The 23,049-nt window shown below is 38.4% G+C and overlaps 1 protein-coding gene across 6 annotated transcripts in view; it reads right to left on the bottom strand.

The window, feature by feature from the left end:
• The window catches only part of ZMYM2 (zinc finger MYM-type containing 2), a 154,782-nt gene that overhangs the window by 44,864 nt on the left and 86,869 nt on the right, over window positions 1–23,049 (bottom strand). For all 6 annotated transcript variants that reach the window (XM_066258289.1, XM_066258291.1, XM_066258290.1 and 3 more), the window contains 4 exons: window positions 21,509–21,659; window positions 16,599–16,771; window positions 5,023–5,188; window positions 3,920–3,954 (listed from right to left, as the gene is read on the bottom strand). In XM_066258289.1, coding sequence (XP_066114386.1) covers window positions 3,920–3,954; window positions 5,023–5,188; window positions 16,599–16,771; window positions 21,509–21,659 — 525 coding nt within the window. The remainder of the gene's footprint in view (window positions 1–3,919; window positions 3,955–5,022; window positions 5,189–16,598; window positions 16,772–21,508; window positions 21,660–23,049) is intronic.

Genomic DNA, 23,049 nt, shown 5'->3' with positions numbered 1-23,049 from the left:
CATTTTCCCTCCCAAACTGGCTTCAAAAATTAAATAAACCTTCTCTGCTGGGCTTTTCCCCTCACAGCTTCTGAGCATTTTGATGTAAGGCGCAAACACAGTGGTGCTTCAACCGAAAGCTCTGCTCAGGCATAAGGTCACATGCTTCCATGTCATCGACAATTTTTCCCAATGCAGAATTCCATTCCAGTATTTTGGCTGCTGTTAAAGGAACAATTCTCGGGAGCCATTCGCTGACTTTCATCACTGACTCTGCTGCCTTGTTATGCCATCTTGTCCAGTCTTCATTAGTGGTCTCTACTGCCTTTGCTGCCAAAACTTCCTCCACGACTTCTTCCTTCATATCCACAAAGCGTTCTCCACTTACTCGTGTATGATAAGCATAGTTTTTATTTTCTATAACACCTTCAAAGACTGAAATTTTTTACACAGTCTGGTCAAACATTACCCAACAGTTACTCACAAAAGCCTGCTGCTGCTGTCCTGGGCTGTATCAACATAATCGATAACGTCGCATACAGTGACATTTCCAGAAGATGATCATGGCGTTTTCCTTGTTGAGAGCCTTTGCAAGCTCTCATGAAGTGGGCCTTGAAAGCTTTCATTATGCCATGATCAAGGGGCTGAATGAGACAGTTTTGAGATGGGCGTTTTTTGAGTTCTTCATGGCAACAGATATTAAGCAATAATAAAACCTTGAAAGCAAGGTTTTTAATTTGGAGATAGTGTTTAACTTCTAGAATAAAGCAAGTGCAGAATCAATTCCAGACAGCCAGATCATATTTCATGCTTTTTGTCCATCAGTAAATGATAGATGATTCAGCTTTTCACCTTTAAGTGTTCATGGACTCTAAGATCTCTGTACACTATGAAGGATTTGTGCCTAAAATTATCCTTGACCTTGGCACACAACACCTTGGTTGCACCATCCCTGAATGATTTAAAGTCAGGGGCTTTGGAGACCACTTGTATTATATAGGTTTGTTTGCCAACGACCTTGTAAACTCAAGCCAGTCTTATCAGCATTGAAAACCTGCTTGTCCATATAACCCTCTTCTGCCATACATAACACATAGCAGGGCTTCTCTCTCAGCATACTGACCAGATGAGAACCTGCCTCATCTGCCAGTTTAACACTTTTCACACCATATCACCTTAAAATGTGTGGCAGGCAGCTTTAGACAGGACAAAGTTACCCATGCCCTGGGTAACATGTAAGCTAAAGTATCACAATAGGGCTGTTCACTATGCTTTTGAAATGAGGTGTAAGCTCAGAAACCAACAAGTTATCATTATTCCACCCCTTCTACAGATTCATCACATTCTATAAGCTTGACTTAAGCATTTGGGAGTTATATCCTATATAGACTGGTGAATTTCTTGTTACTTTCTCTGGGAGTTACCACATGGTTGATTCATGAATGAACTCACAGCAAACTGAATGGTGCTCAACCAACAACATGTATCTCCTCCATAAGGCCCATCACAGCCTTCTGGTACACAGGAGCAATAGACAGCACTTTAGTACTATGCTCAGAGGACCTTTTAAACAGCAAAAGTGCCCCCCCAAAAGGCAAAAATGTACACTCAGAAGACGGCAAAAAGGACACTTGTGTATGTAAGATGAGCGAGACCAAAAAAAATAAGGCTTGCCTTATTCAACCTGGCAAAGGATGAGCCTCTCATGATTCAGTTTTCACCACTTCACCAATCTATAGGCAACTCAAAACTCCATTAGTTCTGATGTAGGGTTACAAATAAATTTTAGAGAATAAAAAAATTTGCAAACAGGAATAATGAGAATCAAGTGTACTTAAAGCACTTACTATTTAAAGTTCACTTATGCACCTGACCAAGCAGTGGCACAGTAGATACAGACCATTGGCCTGGGAGCACCCAGGTTTGAAACTCCAAGGTTGCCAGCTTGAGCACGGACTCCTCCAGCTTGAGAGCGGAATCACAGACATGACAACCATGGTCACTGGCTTGAGCCCAAACGTCTGTCGCTAGCTTGAACAAGGGTTCAATGGCTCAGCTGGAGCCCCCCGATCAAGGCACATGAGACAGCAATCAATAAACAACTAAGGTGCTGCAACTATAAGTGATGCTTCTCATTTCTCTCCCTTTGTGTCTGCCCCTGTCTATCACTTTCCGCCTCCCACTCTTGTTTAAAAAAAAAATGTTTACTTGTGTATATTTAAAGGTCTGGAAAAGTATAAATAAAAACACCATTTATGATGGATATCTCACAAGTTACAAATAAAACATATATATGGCAAGGGGACTGGTACCAGTATGAGCTTACTCTAGATTCATCAGGATTTCACACCACATAATTAATCAGCTATAAGACAGTTGTTAACAAGGAGCTAGGGAACTTAGTTCTAACTACTGCTGTGTAGCATCAGATAAATCACTCAATCTCCTATGCCTCAACTTCCTTAACTGTAAACTGGGGAGAATAATTTAGCAAACAGTTATTGAGTATCTACTATACCCCAAGCACTGGATAACTGGACTGAACTGGGAATACTTTAGCATCCCCACTTAAGAATCAGGAGTACAAAATCACCAATGTTCTAGATCACTCAACGGTTTACCTTCTATCATTCTACAAATGTTATATCATGTTGATAAAATTATGCCACCTGGTGAAAGCCTATACTTGGTAATGCCACTTACACTTCTGCTAGTCAATAGGCAGATCTATACCCATTTATAATGAATATTGAAAAATCCAATATGAAAATTATAATAATAAAAGTTACCATCTGTTGAGTATTTGCTATAAGAGAGGGACTATGTGCTATACACCAGTGTTTTTCAAATGCCAGTCTGTGAACCAGTTGGCCAGAAATTTTGCCAGAATCCACAAAAGAGTTAATTACCTTGATGTTGTATGAAGATTACAGACCCAATGATCTTAAATTCACTTAGACTGATTTCTGCCTTAGTGATCCCCGAAATAATTTTATTTTTACCAGTCCCCAGTGTAAAAACAGTTGAAAACCACTGCTATAGACAATGTCCCCCTAAAATTCATGTTAAAATCTAATCCCCAAGATTAGAAGATGTGGCCTCTAGGTGGTAATTTGGTCACAAGAGCAGAGCCCTCATGAATGGGATAAATGCCCTTGTGAAGGAGATCAGAAGTTAAGAAAAAGCCTTTGTTCTTAACTACCAGGCATGCTGTCTTTGTGATAACCTCCAGGCAAGTACTATCTTCATTCTCATTTTACAAATAAGGAAATTCACACAAAGAACAGTAAACTCACCTATTGAAAACTATATAATTAAGCTCACATATTTTGAAGTTTTTATAGGTAGGGAAGTAAAAGATTCCAAAAGCTTACAAGGAAAAGATGAGAGAGGACTTGAACAGCTGTGACTGGCACACTGACTTCTCCTCCTCCCCTAGTAATTCTACTCTGTCTGTTACATACAGGGTTCAGTGCTGGCAGAAAGGGTTTCCTAAATCCTTATTTAAAAGCTTACATATTTGAAACAAGGTTGGAAAGCTGCCAGATAGTTGCACAAAGATAACACAACAGGGAGTGATCATCTTTATGTACCTTGGCATAAATCAAAATCAAATGATTCAGCTAAATACTTCTTTGCATTTCTGAATTAACTAACTTAAAATATATACCTCTACAGGAAAAGGCACTCTCATTTTTCTAGAAATATGCCAACTATTAACATCATGAAGAGAATACTATAAAAACACCTTTATATTCCCTCACATGTATGAAAGTACCTGTTTTAGTAACAGGTAATTCAACTAAATCCTTCAACATCTCAACAGAGGAAAGTAAAAAATATTTTATAATTACAACCAGATTAAATTAAACTGATTATTTTTTTTATATCCTCACATTATGAAAATCAATATTTAATACTTTACCTAAGCAATACTTACCGTCATTTTGGTTCTGGACATCTGACAACCCTGATCTAAAAAATAAAAACAAAAACAAATTTAAAATGAGACAAATATCACTTGCTTCAGAATTTCTTAAATCTGTATTTGTCATTAAATTTTAATGTTTTAAAATAATTACTAAAGGGTCCTGGCCGGTTGGCTCAGAGGTAGAGCGTCGGCCTGGCGTGCGGGGGACCCGGGTTCGATTCCCGGCCAGGGCACATAGGAGAAGCGCCCATTTGCTTCTCCACCCCCACCCCCTCCTTCCTCTCTGTCTCTCTCTTCCCCTCCTGCAGCCAAGGCTCCATTGGAGCAAAGATGGCTCGGGCGCTGGGGATGGCTCCTTGGCCTCTGCCCCAGGCACTAGAGTGGCTCTGGTCGCAGCAGAGCGATGCCCCTGAGGGGCAGAGCATCGCCCCCTGGTGGGCAGAGCTTCTCCCCTGGTGGGCGTGCCGGGTGGATCCCCGTCGGGCGCATGCAGGAGTCTGTCTGATTGTCTCTCCCTGTTTCCAGCTTCAGAAAAAAAAAAAATATATATATATATATATATATAATAATAATAATTACTAAAGAAAGTATTTTAAGCTATTTTAACTAAAGAATATCGAATTTGAGAGCTGAAATGCAAAGCTCAATAGATGGAGTTAACTCATTTCCCCATTTTGTCCCCTCAGAAAACACACACAACTCTAAAGAGTTAACACACACAGTTAATTCTTAAGTGAGTCACAGCTCCTAAAGGGCTTTTGTTGCTCCTATTCCCAGGCACATAAAATTTGCTAAAAATGGTTTTCATTTAAAATTGCACAGGACACATAATAGGTAGGTGAATTTTTTTAGCATGTTATAATTGTTTAGTTTCTCTGCAACCCTAACTAAACTATACTTCTTCAAACAGCATTAAATTTTTAAAAGAGAATAAAATAAGAATCAATGTATCTATAGAAACAACATACAGGGCACTTCCACCACAAGAAACTATGGAAGTTGCTGTTAAACCATCTCCAAAATCAACTAATTGTTATCATTACTTGGAATTCAGATCTAAGAAACTTAAGACTGCTATACAAGTTTTTAAAGCTGCTCCCTAAGTTACATACCGTAATGTAAGTTTTCCGGTCCTTTTTGAGTCGTCATGTTGGGCTCATTCTGCTGGCAGTAGAAGCGCAATAGGCAATGCTGGTCACAGAAATGCTTCATTTCTCCTCGCCACTGCACACGCTCTTTAAGAGTTCCTTGAGATTTACAACAGTCACATCTTGCAGCCTTAATTAAAAACAAAAAAAGAAGTACCAAGATATGAATTACAAGATTTTCAATAATTTTGTCAGTTATTACTGCCAAATGTGATAAAACAATGTCTGATTTTAAAAAAAAATTATAATATAAACAAACAGTAAAATCCGCACATCTCTGATTAATGAACAGATATCCCAGGTTCATCTAATAGTTCATAAGTCAATTTAAAGTACAAAACCAGAATTTTGAAGCAAGCTTTTCCAGTGAAAATACATGGATGTTTAATTGAATTATCTTTATTTTTCAACAGTTTTAATGTGATCAATTTGAAGAGCTTTAATAAGTACACTGATTTAATTTAATAACAAGAACTTCAAGTTTGTTTTAAAACTGTGTTTAATTTATTAAAAAACAATTATATTTTAAGACAACTAATTTGACCTACATATAGGAAAACAATCACCCCTAACTCAACTACAATGTAATATTCAAAATAAAACCAACAAAAATTTGGCCCTGGCCGGTTGGCTCAGCGGTACAGCGTCGGCCTGGCGTGCGGGGGACCCGGGTTCGATTCCCGGCCAGGGCACATGGGGGAAGCGCCCATTTGCTTCTCCACCCCCTCCCCCTCTCCTTCCTCTCTGTCTCTCTCTTCCCCTCCCACAGCCAAGTCTCCATTGGAGCAGGGATGGCCCGGGCGCTGGGGATGGCTCCTTGGCCTCTGCCCCAGGCGCTAGAGTGGCTCTGGTCGCAGCAGGGCGACGCCCCGGGGGGGGGGGGGCGGCGCAGAGCATCGCCCCCTGGTGGGCAGAGCATCGTGCCTGGTGGATCCCGGTCGGGCACATGCGGAATTCTGTCTGGCTGTCTCTCCCCGTTTCCAGCTTCAGGAAAAAAAAAAAAACAAACAAACAAACCAACAAAAATTCATACATAAAAAGTTCTGTTTTATGATGATGAATCAAAAATCTAGGGATAGATTCCAGATTTTTACATAGATTTTGCCCATTTTCACTTTTTCTTAAATCTTGGTCAACGAGTGGACCAAAAGATAAAAATGATTAACTTCAAATAGTTATTTTCATAATTAAGAAATTTCATCAGTTTTGATCTAGTTAGAATAGAAATAAGTTATTTAATTTTAAAAATTACCTTTTGGTTTAAACTAACTACCATAGAAGTTTTGATAAGAAATATTAAGTAACTTTTAGTTCATAATAATCATGGCTGTAGCTTTTCCTCATTACTCTACGTTATCTACAGTTTCACACTGCAGGTTTTGAAATTTCTCACTTTATGTCTCAATAGTTCTATCAATAATTACTATGTCAACATTCCTAGTCAGGAATATAACAAATGATTAGGTTGTTAAACAGATCTTATGAAACACACATACCCCAAAATTAGAACACAGCTCTTTTATTTCTCCAGGTCAGGTATTTCTCGTGCTGAATAAATGTTAAATGAAGATTTGTAGTATAAATTATGACTATTAAGTGATGCCAATATCACATCTCTTGTACAAAAACTTGTGAGCTCAAATTTTATAATGCTGGTAATATTATGTGGCAATCTCAATAATGTTAACAGTTTATATCAACCAGGTCATCTTTTACTCAATAATGAAAAAAAAAAGTCCCTATGTAAAATTCTCACCAGCCAAAGACTGTTCTTTAAAATAACCATTCAAGTGTTCCAAACTTCATTTTTTTGTACCTTTTTTATACTTTATACTAAAAGAAAAAACAAAGGAAGGAATTAAAAGCTTAATATTCTATTTGTTGAATCTAAACATACAAGAACATGACAAAAGTTAAGTGGTAGCAGGCTACCTCATTCATTGAGAACCTTAAAAATAAAAAGCCAGTATGTTAAATACTCTCTCTAATCCTCACAACAGTAATGGAAACTACAGTTTAAATAGAAGTAACTTGTCTATGGTCAAATATTAAAAATGTAGAGACAGGACTCAAAGCCGACAATACACCAAGTTATAAAGACAATGGCCTGACCAGGTGGTGGCGCAGTGGATAGAGCGTCAGACTGAGATGCGGAAGGACCCAGGTTCGAGACCCCAGAATAGCCAGCTTGAGCGTGGGCTCATCTGGCTTGAGCAAAAAAGCTCATTAGCATGGACCCAAGGTCACTGGCTCGAGCGGGGGGCTACTTAGTCTGCTGAAGGCCCGCCGTCATGGCACATATGAGAAAGCAATCAATGAACTACGGTGTCGCAACGAAAAACTGATGATTGATGCTTCTCATCTATCTCCGTTCCTGTCTGTCTGTCCCTATCTATCCCTCTATCTGACTCTCTCTGTCCCTGGTAAAAAAAAATTTTTTTTTTAATTAAAAAATAAAAACAATGGAAAGACAAAATGAGTTAATATGAATAACCAGAGAATCAAAATCCTACTAAGTAAAATGGTGCAAGAAGGTTCTCAATGTAACATATAAAACCCAAATCAATTTGTATAAAACTTATTCAAATCACTCCACATACTTAGCTGATTCTTGGTACTGTCTATAATATTTCTATTTACACAATAACTTAGAAGGCCAGGGGCATAAAACGGAGAACACCCCACCCAAATAATCTGAACAATTAAATCACTTCATTATTTTGGTAATCATAATAAACATTTGAATTTTATAGTAACAATATTGAAGCCCCTTTATTCCAGAAGGTTCAAAACAAATTTAGATGATTTCTCTATCTGAAGAAAAAAGCAGCAAGATTAATACCAATTTGCAAATGGACACAAAACAGGTATAAGTTTTTTCAAGATAAAATAATAATAGAACTCAATACTAATTCCAACTTTAAGGCCATAACCAAAAATCCTCTTTTTGTTTTTGTTTTTTTCTTTTTCTCTCACTCATCAAACTTCAGGTAAACTGTTTGAAATTGAGCTAAAAATAGGATGGGTAAGTTGCAAACATCATTAATGACTATTCCTTACCAAAACCAACACCACTCTCCCCCAACCACAGGAGAACTCTTAGAAAAGCTTATTAACATTTTTATAGCACAAAAACTAAATGAAGTGTGACTTCTTTCTCTGGTTTAAAAAATATTTTTTTTGGCCCTGCCCAGGAAGCTCAGTTAGTCAGAATGCCATTCTTATATGCCAAGGTTGCAAGTTTGATCCCTGGACTGGGCAGATACAAGAATCCATGAATGCATAAATAAGTGGAACAAGAAATTGATTTTTCTTTTTCCTTCCCTCTCTAAAGATCAATTAAACAAAACTCATATCGATTTATAATGTATGTTTCTTATTTTAAGTATCATCTCATTGTTTAATATTTCTTTCGAAGAAGTATGCCTACAAAGAATAAAAAATACTTTTTATAAAGTATTATATCTATGCTGAGGTCGCTGGTTCGAACCCTGGGCTGGCCAGGTCAAGGCATATATGAGACGCAATTAGTATAAATTGATGCTTGCCGGTCCTCCTACCCTTGCCTTTCGCTCTATCCTCCCTCTAAAATCAACCAATAAAATCTTTAAAAAAAAAAAAAGCATTTTATCTACTTAGTGGTTTTCCTGTCACTGTGAAAAATCAGGGACTATATATATACTATGCAGCTCATAAAAATTAGGGGATATTTTATCACTTCGTATTTATTTTGAAATATCCCCTAATTTTTGTGAGCAGTATGGGAGGGGGGAACAGTAACTGTTTCAAACAATCTAAATAATATGCAGGCACTAACTACATTCTTAATTCAAAAACCTTAACCCAGAGGTCCCCAAACTGCAGCCCCTGAGGCCATTTATCCAGCCCCCACCACACTTCCGGAAGGGGTACCTCTTTCATTGGTGGTGAGAGGAGCATAGTTCGCATTGAAATACTGGTCAGTTTGTTGGTTTAAATTTACTTGTTCTTTATTTGAAATAGTCTTTGTTCCCCTTTTGTTTTTTTACTTTAAAATATGTGCAGTGTGCATAGGGATTGTTCATAGTTTATTTTATAGTCCGGCCCTTCAACGGTCTGAGGGACAGTGAACTGGCCCCTTGTGTAAAAAGTTTGGGGATCTCTGCCTTAATCCAACCTCTCAGCTACTACAGAATCTCTTCAGTAATTGACAAAAGGTCATTCACCCTATACTGATGTAATACCTTACATTTATTCAACAGTTTCAACTTCTGGTTTTTGGTTGATATACTGTATATACCCACAGTTCCCCATTACACTAATTGATAGATCAAAATGGCTATTCAGCCACCATCTTTCTTAAAAAGAATGCAGGCCTGAAGGAGGGAGGACTTGCCTATTCAGTAATCCAGCTCAGACCTCCCCCATAGCTGGATGCTGATAAGGGACAATTGGATTAGAGGACAAGCAATTTTGAGGAATGTGGTGCCACTCCCAACCACAAACAGAAGTTATCTTGCCCAAGGTCCTTTTGAGGAATTCATATAATCCCTGTCCCACCCCTCCCTCAGGGCTGACACCTTTTGCTGGTCTCAGCCTGCCTACACCCAGGCATTTTTAAAATAAATTTTTCTTTTAGAACTCATTAGCTCTGTGTTTTTGGTTCAGCCCATGGTTTCTGCCTTTCACCAATCAGACCTAGTTTTGCAGGGGTACAGGGGATGAAAACCATGAACATAAATGAAATAGGGGATTTTACAATCATTTAAAAAAAAATTATGAGTCGCCAATGTACCTTTCTAAATACAAGTGACTTGTTTTAATGCAGTGGTAAGAGTAGGTAATTGGTTACTATGCAAAGCATTAACAGGTAGAAATTAAGTCATTTATCCAAACAAGCACAATATTAAAGCAGGAATATTAGATATTCCTTTTCTAAAATTAATTTTAGAACAAAGAATTTTTCTTAAAAAACCATTACTTCTAGCAGTTTAGACTACAAAAAGCAAAAACTTGCCTGACCGGGCGGGCAGTGACGCAGTAGATAGAGCATCGGATGCAGAAGACCCAGGTTCGAGACCCCAAGGTCGCCAACTTGAGCGAAGGCTTATCTGGTTTGAGCAAAAGCTCACCAGCTTGAGCCCAAAGTCACTGGCTCGAGCAAAGGGTTACTTGGTCTGCTGAAGGCCTGCGGTCAAGGCACGTATGAGAAGGCAATCAATGGACAATTACGGTGTTGCAATGCGCAACGAAAATTAATGATTGATGCTTCTCATCTCTCCGTTCCTGTCTGTCCCTGTCTATCCCTCTATCTCTGTATAAAAAAAAAATGAAAAAAAAAAAAACTTGAAAACCCAATACTTTTCATTTAGTATCCTTTTATAACTAAGACTTATTAAAACACTAGCTATTGATTTGATTAAAGCCCATAACTTGTTAAACCATTACAGGACCTATGCAACAAAGAATTTAATATTGTTTCCACTCACTAGTTTATAAAACAAAGCAATATCCATGCAAAAAAAAAACAAAAAAACCCTGTAATTTTAAGAAATAAAGTGTGAGAGGAGCTTATAAATTCTATTATGAAATGCTGTGTAGTCTTCTTAGAAAACAGGCGTTTCTGAATTATCTTCACTACATATCAAACATCTAGCTTTTATTCAATTACAATACTAGGTTCCTTTTCTCCAATAACTGTAAACTTATACAGATCTAAAGAACTATCCCCTCCCACCTGGTTTCAAATTATGCCTGGAAACAGGTACTTTGAGGAAAAGTAAAATCTACTTCCTTCTAAAGAATAATCTGAGAGAAAAAAGTTTATTCTCTGCATTTTTTGGTTGAATGATTTCAACAGATATTGTCTAATGTAGAAGAGACAGTACACAATAAACCATTACTTTACCCCCAAAACAAACTATTACATAAACCAGAAAACACAGATCACTTAATATGTCTTGTTACCAAAGGAAGGGAGCAGAAATTTCGAAAGTATATATATTAAATACTTAAATTAAAATCAACAAAAATGTAGTTATTTATATTCTAGGTAGTCTCTCAAACTGAAACACAAAGATAATAGAAAGTAAAAATTCAACATGTATTTCTATTTAGGCAGCAAATGCTTGTGAATAAATGTGAGGTGACAACTGGATTGGGTAGCCACTGTTTTCCTTAATGAGGCATTTTTTTAGGGGTGACCTTTTTCTAATAAAAGCTGGGTTGACTAGTAAGGGTCACACTAATAACCTAAAAGCTAAATTTTCGAGTTCTTATATTAAAAAATGGGGGGGAAAAGACAGTTAAAAGAAATTATAATTTGGGACTCATTTAACCACATCTTCAAGATGATATGCTAGCAGTGCAGAGAAGGGACTGAAGAGAGGTAAAGGAAAAAACAATCTGACTCAAATAGGAAGCACACAGAAAGCTATTCTTTGAATACTGTACTGCCTGCTTCCAGAGAGGCTAATGATGAAGCAGCAGGAGCAACTATTTTTTCATTTCCAAGGTTGTATTCCTATTGATGGTTACAGAAAAACCATCACAGTTGCTTGCTTAACAAATTGCTACCATGTGAAACAACCAGTGTCCTTCAATAGAGAATTAGATAAAGAAGATGTGGTACATATACAATGGAATACTACTCAGCCATAAGAAATGATGACATACTGCCATTTACGACAACATGGATGGACCTTGAGAGTGTTATACTGAGTAAGTAAATCAGAAAAAGCTAAGAACTTTATGATTTCACACACAGGTGGGATATAAAACTGAGACTCATGAACATAGATAAAAGTGAAGTTACCAGGGATATAGAGATGTGGGGGAGGGGGGTGAGGAGGTGAGAGAAAGGGTGTAAAGAGGGACAAATATAAGGTGGTGGAAAATAATTTGACTTTAGGTGATAGGTATACATGATCAACAGTTCAAATGCAATAGAAATGTTTACCTTAAACCTGCTCACAAAAATTAGGGGATATTTCAAAATGAATATGAAGCGATTAAAAAAAAGCATTTGATTTTTTTATTAAACAAGAACATCAGAAAAGCAAATGACAAGTTAAAGAAAGTTGAATTATTCAAATGAGATGCAAACTCAATTATCAAGATTGAGTAGCAAATGACATATTAGTGGGGGTGAACAGAAGCATGTCAAACTGGATGACAGTGCCACACATTGACCGTTCAGTAGGATGTATGGTCACCCAAGACTGCCAAAACACACTGACGGTGATGGGCATGGACAGGATCAGATTGTCCAGCAGTTCCTGTGGGATCCTCCACCACTCTTGCTCCAGGACAACTTGGAGCTCAGGAAGTGTTTTGGGAGGCACTGGACAGTTTGCCAGACATCTTCCCAGTGCATCCCAAGCATGTTCAATGGGATTCTGGCCTGGAGAATCTGAAGGCCAGTCCAAGTGCTTGATTCCTGCCTCCTGAAGCATGTTGTTGACAAGATGCGCACAGAGGGACCTTGCACTATCGTACATGAAAAGAAAGTTGTTTCCAACTGCTCCAGCATAGGGTATCACAATAGGGTGCAGAACCTCATCTCAATATCTGATAGCAGTCAGCAATCCATTTCTGACGACATGGAGGTCAGTACAACCTGATACCAGCCCTCACCATGATTCCACCACCACTGAAGGAGTCCCTTTATCGAATGAAATGTGGATTCTCCCCTGCTCCTCGTTCATGCCAGATCGAGACACGATGATTATCAGGCTGCAGACTGAACCATGACTCATCAGAGGAGAGGACAGTGGACCACTCATCATGGGTCCAATGACGATGCTCATCAGCCCACCTTCTACGGGTTCTACGGTGTTCAGCAGATAACGGAATGCATACCATTAGTCACCAGGCACCAGAAATGAAGTCCAAACAATGGAGCTGATTTTGTATGGTCTGGGAGCATATCCATCATCTAGTAGCAGCAAGAAACTGTCCCCGCAGCTCTGTTTCATTGCTGCACCTCTTCCCTTTTGCCAATAAGGTCAAGTAGTGGTCATCTCTAGTGGTTGTGGCAGATGGGCAACCCTGACCTCGTCTTCTTTGTACTGTGCCAAGCTCTAGGAAGAGATTCTACAGTTGGTTAATCAGGTTTTGGGATGTTCCAAGAGCTGTTGCCATCGTCTTCTGTGTTTGACCAGCTTCAAGTTGTCCTATGGCTCTCCAGGCTCCGCATTTGGGTAAATTGTGTTGCAGGGCATTGCAAGGGCTGGGAAATTGCAGGATGTGCGCTTTCAAGATCAGGGAATGTGCAGATACTCCAGTACTTTCAGCCTTTTGTATAGTGCATTTTCACCAATGAAATAAAACTTGGTTTTGCATCTCATTTGCATAATCAAACAACTTTCTTTGACTTGTCGTTTGCTTTTCTGATGTTCATCTTTAATAAAAAAATCAAATATTTTTATCACTTCATATTCATTTTTATATATGCCCTAATTTTTGTGAGCAGTGTATATACTCTTATTGATGTCACACTGTTCAAGTTATTGTAATTTTCTAAATAAAATTTAAAATCAAACAAATTGCTGGTGTGAAAAAATGCTTTCATCTCTCACATTAGTACAGCATGTAATACTGTAACAGTATATATTACAAAGATTTATTGGTTTAAGATAGAAATAATAAAAATGTGTTTAATGTATAGAATAATGACATTCAACTTAAACAAAATGCATCACCTTACTAAAACTTCATCATTGAACACTGAGTAAAAAAAATTAAAGAGTTCATTATCCTTTAAAATCAATAGCAGCCTGAAAAGGCAGTGGTGCGGTGGATTGAGTGTCAGATTAGATGCAGAGGACTCAGCTTTGAAACTCCGAGGTCACCAGCTTGAGCGTGGGCTGATCAGCTTCAGCACGGGGCTGCTGGCTTGAGCATGGAATCAAGCCCCATGGTCACTGGCTTGAACCCAAGGTCACTGGCTTAAAACAAAGGTCGCTAGCTTGAGCAAGAAATCACTCGCTCTGCTGTAGCCCCCTCCATCAAGGCACATATGGGAAAAAAACGAACTACTACGGTGCCATAATGAAGAATTGATGCTTCTCATCCCTCTCCCTTCCTGCCTATCTGTCTCTACCTGTCCTTCTCTCTGTTTCTGTCACAAAATTAATTTATTAATTAAATTAGGTTAAATACAAAATGAAAAAAACAGTAACATCTAGAATATTGGAGTCTTTTGCCAACACGATTTTGCTTCCCAAAAAAGAAAAAAGAAAAGAAACCAAAAGATTTCTATTTTAATTACAATACAAAAGAAAACAGCAAGAATTAATTCAATGAAAGAAGCCAAACAGAGATTGTATGCTGTGAACAGAAAGCAAAATCCTCCAAGAAAAATTACTTTAAGAAATATTGTGATTCAGAATTACACAATTAAGCAGAATTTTGTATAATAAAACAATGACGGGAAATCACTATCACATAACAATTCTTTCTCAAACTATAAAATAAATGATGAAAAGGTAACAGATGACAAAAGAATAGAGTGGAATTTCCACATCTGTAACCATTAAATATCTTTACTGTTTGAGATTATCCAAAACAAATTTTCAAAAACAAAAAGAATAATATGGCCCTGGCCGGCTGTCTCAGTCGTAAAGTGTCAGCCTGGCATGTGGAAGTCCTGGGTTCAATTCCCAGCCAGAGCACACAGGAGAAGCGCCCATCTGCTTATCCACCCTTCCTCCCCCCTCTCCTTTTTCTTTCTCTCTCTCCTTCTTTCGCTTTCCCTCTAGCAACCAAGGCTCCATTGGAGCAAAGTTGGCCCAGGGCACTGAGGATGGCTCCATGGCCTCTGCGCCTCAGGTGCTGGAATAGATCAGGTTGCAACGGAACAGAGGGATGCCCCAGATGGGCAGAGCATCACCCCCTGGGGGGCATTCCGGGTAGATCCCAGTCCGTGCATGTAGGAGTCTTTCTGCCTCCTTGCTTCTCACTTCAGAAAAAATTACAGAAAAAAAGAACAAAGAACCTCATCAGTGGAGAAAGTATCTTTGTGTGTGCTGAACCAGTGGTAGTCAACCTGGTCCCTACCGCCCACTAGTGGGCATTCCAGCTTTCATGGTGGGAGGTAGCAGAGCAACCAAAGTATAAATAAAAAGATAGATCTAACTATAGTAAGTTATTTTATAAAGATTTATTCTGACAAACTTAGCGAAAATCTGACATAAAGCACTTGGTAAGTAATTATTATTATATGCTTTAACTTGCTGTAACTCTGCTTTATAAATTTTATAAAGTAAAGTTATTTCCCTACTTTATAAATCACCATTACTGTGGAACCGGTGGGCGGTTAAAAATTTCACTATGAACAGAGATACAAAAGTGGGTGGTAGGTATAAAAAGGTTGACTACCCCTGTTAAACTAAAATTGAGCACTTAAAAGTAACATTTTCTGAGTGACTTCTCAAAATTGCTACTGTCAAAAACAGAGCAAGAAGTTCGTTTACTGAAAGAAATGCATGTTAGAGGGTGTCATTATGTCTCTCCTGTGTGTTGCTAAAATTTGAACCTTAATTCTAAGGCTTAAATTCGTCACGGGCAACAGTAAAATAATGAAGTAAATTTCATAGTGGACCAAAATTCTTGGTCTCAACAACCTCTGACAACTTAAAAAGTATCTGCCATTTTTATTTAAAAAAATTTTAGTCAATAATTTGAGCTTTAGATATTCAAGAACTTAACCAAAATTTCCTGTAAGTCTTAGTATCATTTTAACACTAGCCACTTCCATTAAGTGAAGCAGTATTTTACAAACAGTATTTTAACCATTTTACTGCTTGTTTCCTTAACAGTACTTCGCAATTTGAAGTTAGGATAACATCTGTCTTCACATGGTTTAGAACTGGATCCATAATGAAGCTTATGCAGATGGACAGTTTTTCATGTTAAGAAAAAGGAATGATTAACTTTTTCTTGGGTTAATACCTGACTAACCAAAGCCCAAATTTGCACTCATTATCTTATTCGGAAAGAAACCAATGCACCAAAACATATTTATCTTAGCTTTTTTAGATACAGATTTTAATGAGAAACATTCACACACTTATACTGTAGTTTCAAATTAAATGTTTGGTCTCTATTAATTCATATAACAGCCTTTCAATTTCAAACTCCCCAAAGACTCAAAATTAAAATTGCAAAAAAGAACAGTGTTTTAAAACACACCTTAAAGTATCCAAAACAATTACCTGCTAATGTTCAACACTGATTAAGTAGTCATCAAAAATATATGTATTAAAATAAAGACACAACAAATTTCAGAAATAATCCATTTTGCTAAGCTACACTATAGAAAATACAAGTATATCCTAGTTTTGGATAATACCCAAGTTATCAGTAAAAATGCTACTTTAAGTTATAAGGAACAAACTAAAATGACCAAAATTTTAATTAATTGTAAAATCTGGGCTAAGTCTAGTGTGTATACATTTTTAAAATAAATAAGCTACCATATTTGTCATGGTAATAACTACAATGTTTTTATAAAAAACTGGTTAAAGTAGTAACTGTAATAAAAATTTGGGGTTACTTGCCTTGAAGTACCAATCCTGAAATTTTTTACAGCAATCCTCACTACAGAAATCTCTCACGACACCATCCAATTCTTTAGTTGCTCCCTTCTTACACAGTTGAGAGCAATAGTTGCAAGTAACACATCTCAATCCTAAACGCCTTGCAAAATCCTGTTTGTACAATAGTTTGCAGCCTGAAAAATAAAACATTTTAAATAGTAAAAAAAAATATCAAGAGCTACTTTTTGGGGTGAGAAAGAACTTAATGGCAAACAGATCATTAGCTTTGAAAACTGTCTATAAATTCACATATAAAGTCCTCTTTTCTGATCAAAATTGTGAAAATTCTTGAGATCAATAATCTATAAAAATTCAAACAAAACATGGAATATATTGAACATGATGTGAGTTCAAATAATTAATACTGGAAGACATACAAATCTAGTAATATCTCAGAACTGTTTTATTGTCTCTATTTTAATATAACCCTGCTTGGCCCTGGCTGGGTAGCTCAACTGGTCAGAGCATCTTCCATGGTTGGGTTCAATCCTCGGTCAGGGAACATGCAAGAATCAACCAATGCATGTACAAACAAGTAGAATAACAAATGGGTATTTCTCTCTTTCTTGAAAATCAATCAATAAGCAAAAAATTAAATATAACCTTACTTAAGTATTGTAAGTACACTACAAACTGGCATTTTAGTAAATGAAATAGCATAGAGTACAGACTGTTGAGAATGAAAGATGAGAATTATGACATTAACTTTCACTCAAAAAGCAAACCTAAGACTATTAACTCAGCTAAGTGGGCATTTAGCTGCATTTTCTAGCCTTTATTATCTGCCACCTTATATATAGACCTTTAGGGAAGTAAAAATGGTTTATTAACTTTTAGAGAGAAAACATTTTGTTATTCCATTCCTTCAGTAAATACTATGCAAATGTATTATTTTAAACTTTTTTCATATATTAATTATTCCCTATAATATCTCTATAAGGATAAAATAATCTTACATACTTTATTCACACTGTACCACATAAAAATGACCTTCCACTCATCTACAAAATCTTACCCATCCTTTAACAAGGAGCTCAAGTTACACCTCCCCCACAAACTCTTGCCTCTTCACCTGGCTTTAAATGATCTTTCCCGCTGTGAATATGAACTGTAATTGTTTTATATATAATGTGCTTGGCAAATAATTATTTCTTTATAATTTATATGGCAATTCATATATGACTTCTGTTTCTTTGAACTATATTTACACATACATTTTTAATATTTCACCTTTATTAGCTTTATTTTTCTAACTAGATTTTGATAGCAGTATCAGGTAGTATATGATTTATTATTTCTGACAGATTCCAGCAGAGAACTAGAAGCAGTCAGAGAAAGCAGAAAATACATTAAACAGAAAAAAAACACACATCCTTTTTTAAAAGTTTTTATTGCCAATTTAACGTGGTAAGTCCCACTGACTGAAAATTATGTTTGCCCTGGCCAGTTGGCTCACTAGCAGAGCATCAGCCCAGCATGTGGATGTCCCGGTTTTGATTCCGGGTCAGGACACACGGAAGAGCCCATCTGTTTCTCCACCCCTCCCCCTCTCACTTCCCTCTCTCTCTTCCTCTACTGCAGCCATGGCTAGATTGGAGCGACCTGACCCTGAGTACAGACTATGGCTTCATGGCCTGTGCCTCAGCCGGTGCTACGAAGTGGTCAATTACTGAGCAATGGAGCAATGCCCCAGATGGGCAACGTATCACCCCTTAGTGGGTTTGCTCAGTATTACTGGTATATATGTATGTTAGCCATCAACACAAATACATTCAAATTTAAGAATTGCCTGACCTGTAGCGGCACAGTGGATAAAGTGCCGACCTGGAACAGAGGTAGCTGGTTCAAATCCAAGGACCTGCCCAGTCAGGGCACATACAGGAAACAATTGCTATGAGTAGATGCTTCCCATTTCTCCCCTCACTTTCTCAATATCCTTTTCTTTCTCTCTCTCCCCCCTCTTTCCAAAAATCAATATATAATATCTAAAAGGAATCACCAAGGACTGTGGCAGGTTGGTTCAGTGGATAGAGTGTCAGCCCAGCATAAGGACATCCCAAGGTTCGATCCCCCGACAGAGCACACAAGAAAAGTGACCATCTTCTTCTCTTCCCCTCTCCCCCTTTTCTCACTCTTCCTCTCCCATAGCCAATGGCTTGACTGGTTTGAGAGTCAACCCCAGGCACTGAGGACAGCTTAGTTCCTCCGAGCACGTCAACTTCATATGCTAATTTAGCTCAGGTGATTCAAGAATAGGTCCCAGACAGGGGTTGTTGGGTGGATCCTGGCTAAGGCACATAAGGGAGTTTGTTTCATTGTCTTTCCTCCTCTCATTTAAAAAAAAAAAAAAGATTCACGGAGAATATTACTGCACAAAAGTTCAGCTATAAAAAGAGTTAAATTAATTCAGAATCAATCTTTTCAATAAAAACACCATGTCATTTTTCTTTATAACCTTGATCTTAACAATAATGTAGTACCATTTCATTCCAGGTGAAAAGTACCAAATAAACCTATAAAACTGGAATGCTTTGCTTTATAAGCAGTACCCTCTTACAAACTTTTATGTAAAGCATGTAACATTGAAAGAATTGATCTTTTGGTATTGTCATACCTACTGCTGTTGTTTAAAATTTTCCAACCATGTTTTGTTTAAACAGTACAGAGGGCTTTTATTTTTTTACACTTATGCCATGACTTCAGAGGGAATGGGTTCCAGCAGGTCAGGCTCCATTCCATTGGTTCTCATAAAGTGTGCTTCTCTGGGTGGAGCAGGCTGGTGCATCAGTTGAAGCTAGGCAGCATTCTCTTAGGTTTCCTTCCTATTCTGGTCATTTTCCTTCACATGTTTCAGATAGCTATCTTAGCTCTTCTAGTGCTTAATATGCTCAATATGAAAAATTAATTCTCTTAAGAATCTTGCCTTGGCCTGACATGTGGTAGTGCAGTGGATAAAGCATCAACCTGGAACACTGAGGTCGCTGGTTTGAAACCCTGGGCTTGCCTGGTCAATGCACATGAGAGTTGATGCTTACTGCTCCTCCACCACTTCTCTCTCTGTTTCTCCTCTCTAAAATGAATAAATAAATATAATTTTTAAAAATGAAATCTTGCCTTAAACTTGTTGTTTTCAATGCCCACTACATGCTAGGTGACATAGACTCTTCTGGTTTTGCCATGGTGACATCTGAACAGTCCCCATTACCTTGATGTGTACAATATTGTCTTTCTTGTAGATTCACATGTATGCGGCCAAAGGAACAGCTCCATGTTTTCTAAAAGGCCTAGAGAACATATAGGAGGTGCCTCTCCTCTTTCCCTTCGTGTTACTATCCCTTTTGCAAATTACTGAAAGATGGCGGTTCCAGCCAGGATAAACCTCCAACCTTTTTCTTCCCCTAACTAGTAATACAAATTCATAGAAAAAGTGGATCCAGGAAAAGAAATAGCAGAAAAATATTAGATAAAGAAAGCAAATAGGAAAGCTGAAAGTTCAGTGTTTGGAACTAAAGAAAGAATAGAAAGTGAAAGCTGTTCTGGCTGGTTGGCTCAGTAGGATGTCCTGGTTCAATTCCTGGTCAGAGCACACAGGAGAAGCGCCCATCTGCTTCTCTACCCCTCCTTCTCTTGCTTCTCTCTCTTTTCACCTCCCACAGCCATGGCTTGATTGGAGTAAGTTGGCACTGGCTGCTGAGGGTGGATCCATGGCCTACGCCTCAGGCACTAAGAAGAGCTCGGTTTCTGAACAAAAAAGCAATGCCCCAGATGGGCAGAGCAACGCCCCTAGTGGGCCTGACTGGTGGATCCAGGTCGGGGCACATGCGGGAGTCTGCCTCCTCTCCTCTCATTGAATTAAAAAAATTAAAGTGAAAGCCAATTTTGAGCAAGAATATGATACTTGGGGAAAAGTAGTAACTGTAAGAACCTAAAACCTATACTGATAATCCTGGTTCCAATTTCTGGAGAACTGGAATAAGGAATAGAGTTCATTTTTATTCTACTGCCGGGCCCCAGAGCATAAGTGTGAGAGGAAACAGAATTCTGGAATGCATTATAACAAAAACCAGTGTTTCTTTGGCATACCTAATTGAAAACCTGAGTATTTCCCCAATATAGGAATGCCACAGGTAATTTTTCTTTCTGCTATACTCAAACTCTGTATGCCAGACATTTAGCTGGACAGAAGAAATGGATCCAATGTAAAAGAATTCTAGTCCAGCCTGACTAAGCGGTGGCACAGTGGATAGTGTGTCGGTCTGGGACGCAGAAGAACCAGGTTCTAGGCCCCGAGGTCGCCAGCTTGAGTGTGGGCTCATCTGGTTTGAAAAAGGCTCACCAGCTTGAGGCCAAGGTCACTGGCTTGAGCAAAGGGTCACTCGTTCTGCTGTACCCCGGTCAAGCTCATATGAGAAAGCAATCAATGAACAACTAAGTTGCTGCAACAGAAAATTGATGCTTCTCATCTCTCTCCCTGTCTATCTGTCCCTATCTATCCCTCTCTCTCTCTGACACACACACACACACACACACACACACACACACACACACAGAATTCTAGTCCATGTGGAAAGTCATCTTTTAGGTCACAATTTGCATATTTAGAAATGACATGGTATGATAGCAATTCTATTTTCAAAACTTTCTTGAAATAGAAAACAGGTTACCAAACTTTTAGTAATAAAACATCTTAAAGTTCAGAAGTCTATTAAATATAACAATTAAACAGAAAAGCAAACTCAGTTTTTTATGTTCAGCTACACTAAAATTGTACAGCTCCTCTAAACATGTGTAGTTATATATCTGAAGATATTTTGGCAAAAAATTAGTATTAAATATTAGTAAGTTATGAACAACACTGTATATACACTTGCCTTCACTACAGAAGGGTCTCTTAATGCCAGAGAAATTTACTGTTTCGTGCAGAGTCTTCTCCTCTTGACAGTACTCGCAATATGTAACTATGCAATGCAGCTTCTTATAGTCGTCTGAGCAGGTTCTGCTGCAGAATTGATGTACTTTATTCTAAATGCACAATGGGAACCTTGGTAAGCAGAGGACAACCATCTCGAAAACAAGTTTAAGAAATAAAGCCACGTTTACAGAAACTAGGTTAAATCATTTACTTAATGTTACCTTCCTTGGGGATACAATTTTGATAAGACTACAGAAACCTAGTTTGTTTAACTAATTCGCTGCTATATTTACACACAGCTCCACAAAACTCAGTATCATTAACTACCCAAAAAATATAAAGAGTACAAGCATCACCAAAGCAAGTCAACAGGCTGGTGTTGCTAGCAGAATGGGAGAAAAGGGAAGAAAACAATGGAAGATAAAACATGGGTAAGATACAAAAATAAGAAAATTATGACATTAACATGTTCACTCAAAAATAAGGTATTCTTTGATGACTACAGTCAAATAGGTTCATTCTCATTCCTATTACAACTAAACAGTAACAGGTGAATTGTGGGTAAGATATGCGCTTTGGAGCTATCACACATGAATACAGAGCAAGGTTAGTAATTATTTAATTATTTCTCCTCACCCCAAACCCTTAAGAGCCAGTGATATTTTTCAAATATGAAGGCAAACAGGAGCAAGTTAAAATGTCCAGGCCAGCAACATTTCTCCTCTGTTACCGTGGAGGATACAGACTAGTATAAACCATCTAACACTAGTAAAGATACTTTAAGACCCAAATAAGAAAGTAAAAGAGTCTAGGCCCTGGCCGGTTGGCTCAGCGGTAGAGCATCAGCCTGGCATGCGGGGGACCCGGGTTCAATTCCCGGCCAGGGCAAATAGGAGAAGCGCCCATTTGCTTCTCCACCCCCACCCCCTCCTTCCTCTCTGTCTCTCTCTTCCCCTCCCGCAGCCAAGGCTCCATTGGAGCAAAGATGGCCCAGGCGCTGGGGATGGCTCCTTGACCTCTGCCCCGGGCGCTACAGTGGCTCTGGTCGCGGCAGAGCGACGCCCCGGAGGGGCAAAGCATCGCCCCCTGGTGGGCGTGCCGGGTGGATCCTGGTCGGGCGCATGCGGGAGTCTGTCTAACTGTCTCTCCCCGTTTCCAGCTCCAGAAAAAAGAAAAAAAAAAAGAAAAAAAGAAAGTAAAAGAGTCTAGGACGTAACTCAAGTAGTAAAGCAATCATCCATCAGTGGAAAGGTGTCCCATCACGGACATGTAACTACAAAGGAAAATAAAACTGCAACTGTGTGAAGCAAGAACCCCCTCCCCCAAGTTCTCAATCACCAGAAAGGCAGAGCAGCTCTTATTCAGTTTGATGGTGTTTCCTAACTCCTTCCAATACTGCCCCTCCTTCCACATAAATAAAAGCAACACTTCAACAAGACTGCAAAAGCAGGGTGGTGCTAAAATGGAAAGGGTAGAAAGGATCTTGTTTTCATCTAGTCT

The sequence above is a fragment of the Saccopteryx bilineata genome, chromosome 2 (assembly GCF_036850765.1).
Source record: "Saccopteryx bilineata isolate mSacBil1 chromosome 2, mSacBil1_pri_phased_curated, whole genome shotgun sequence".
Taxonomy (NCBI): Eukaryota; Metazoa; Chordata; class Mammalia; order Chiroptera; family Emballonuridae; genus Saccopteryx; species Saccopteryx bilineata.
Note: the sequence above shows the minus strand (reverse complement) of the source record. Positions and strands in the feature narration are given on the sequence as shown.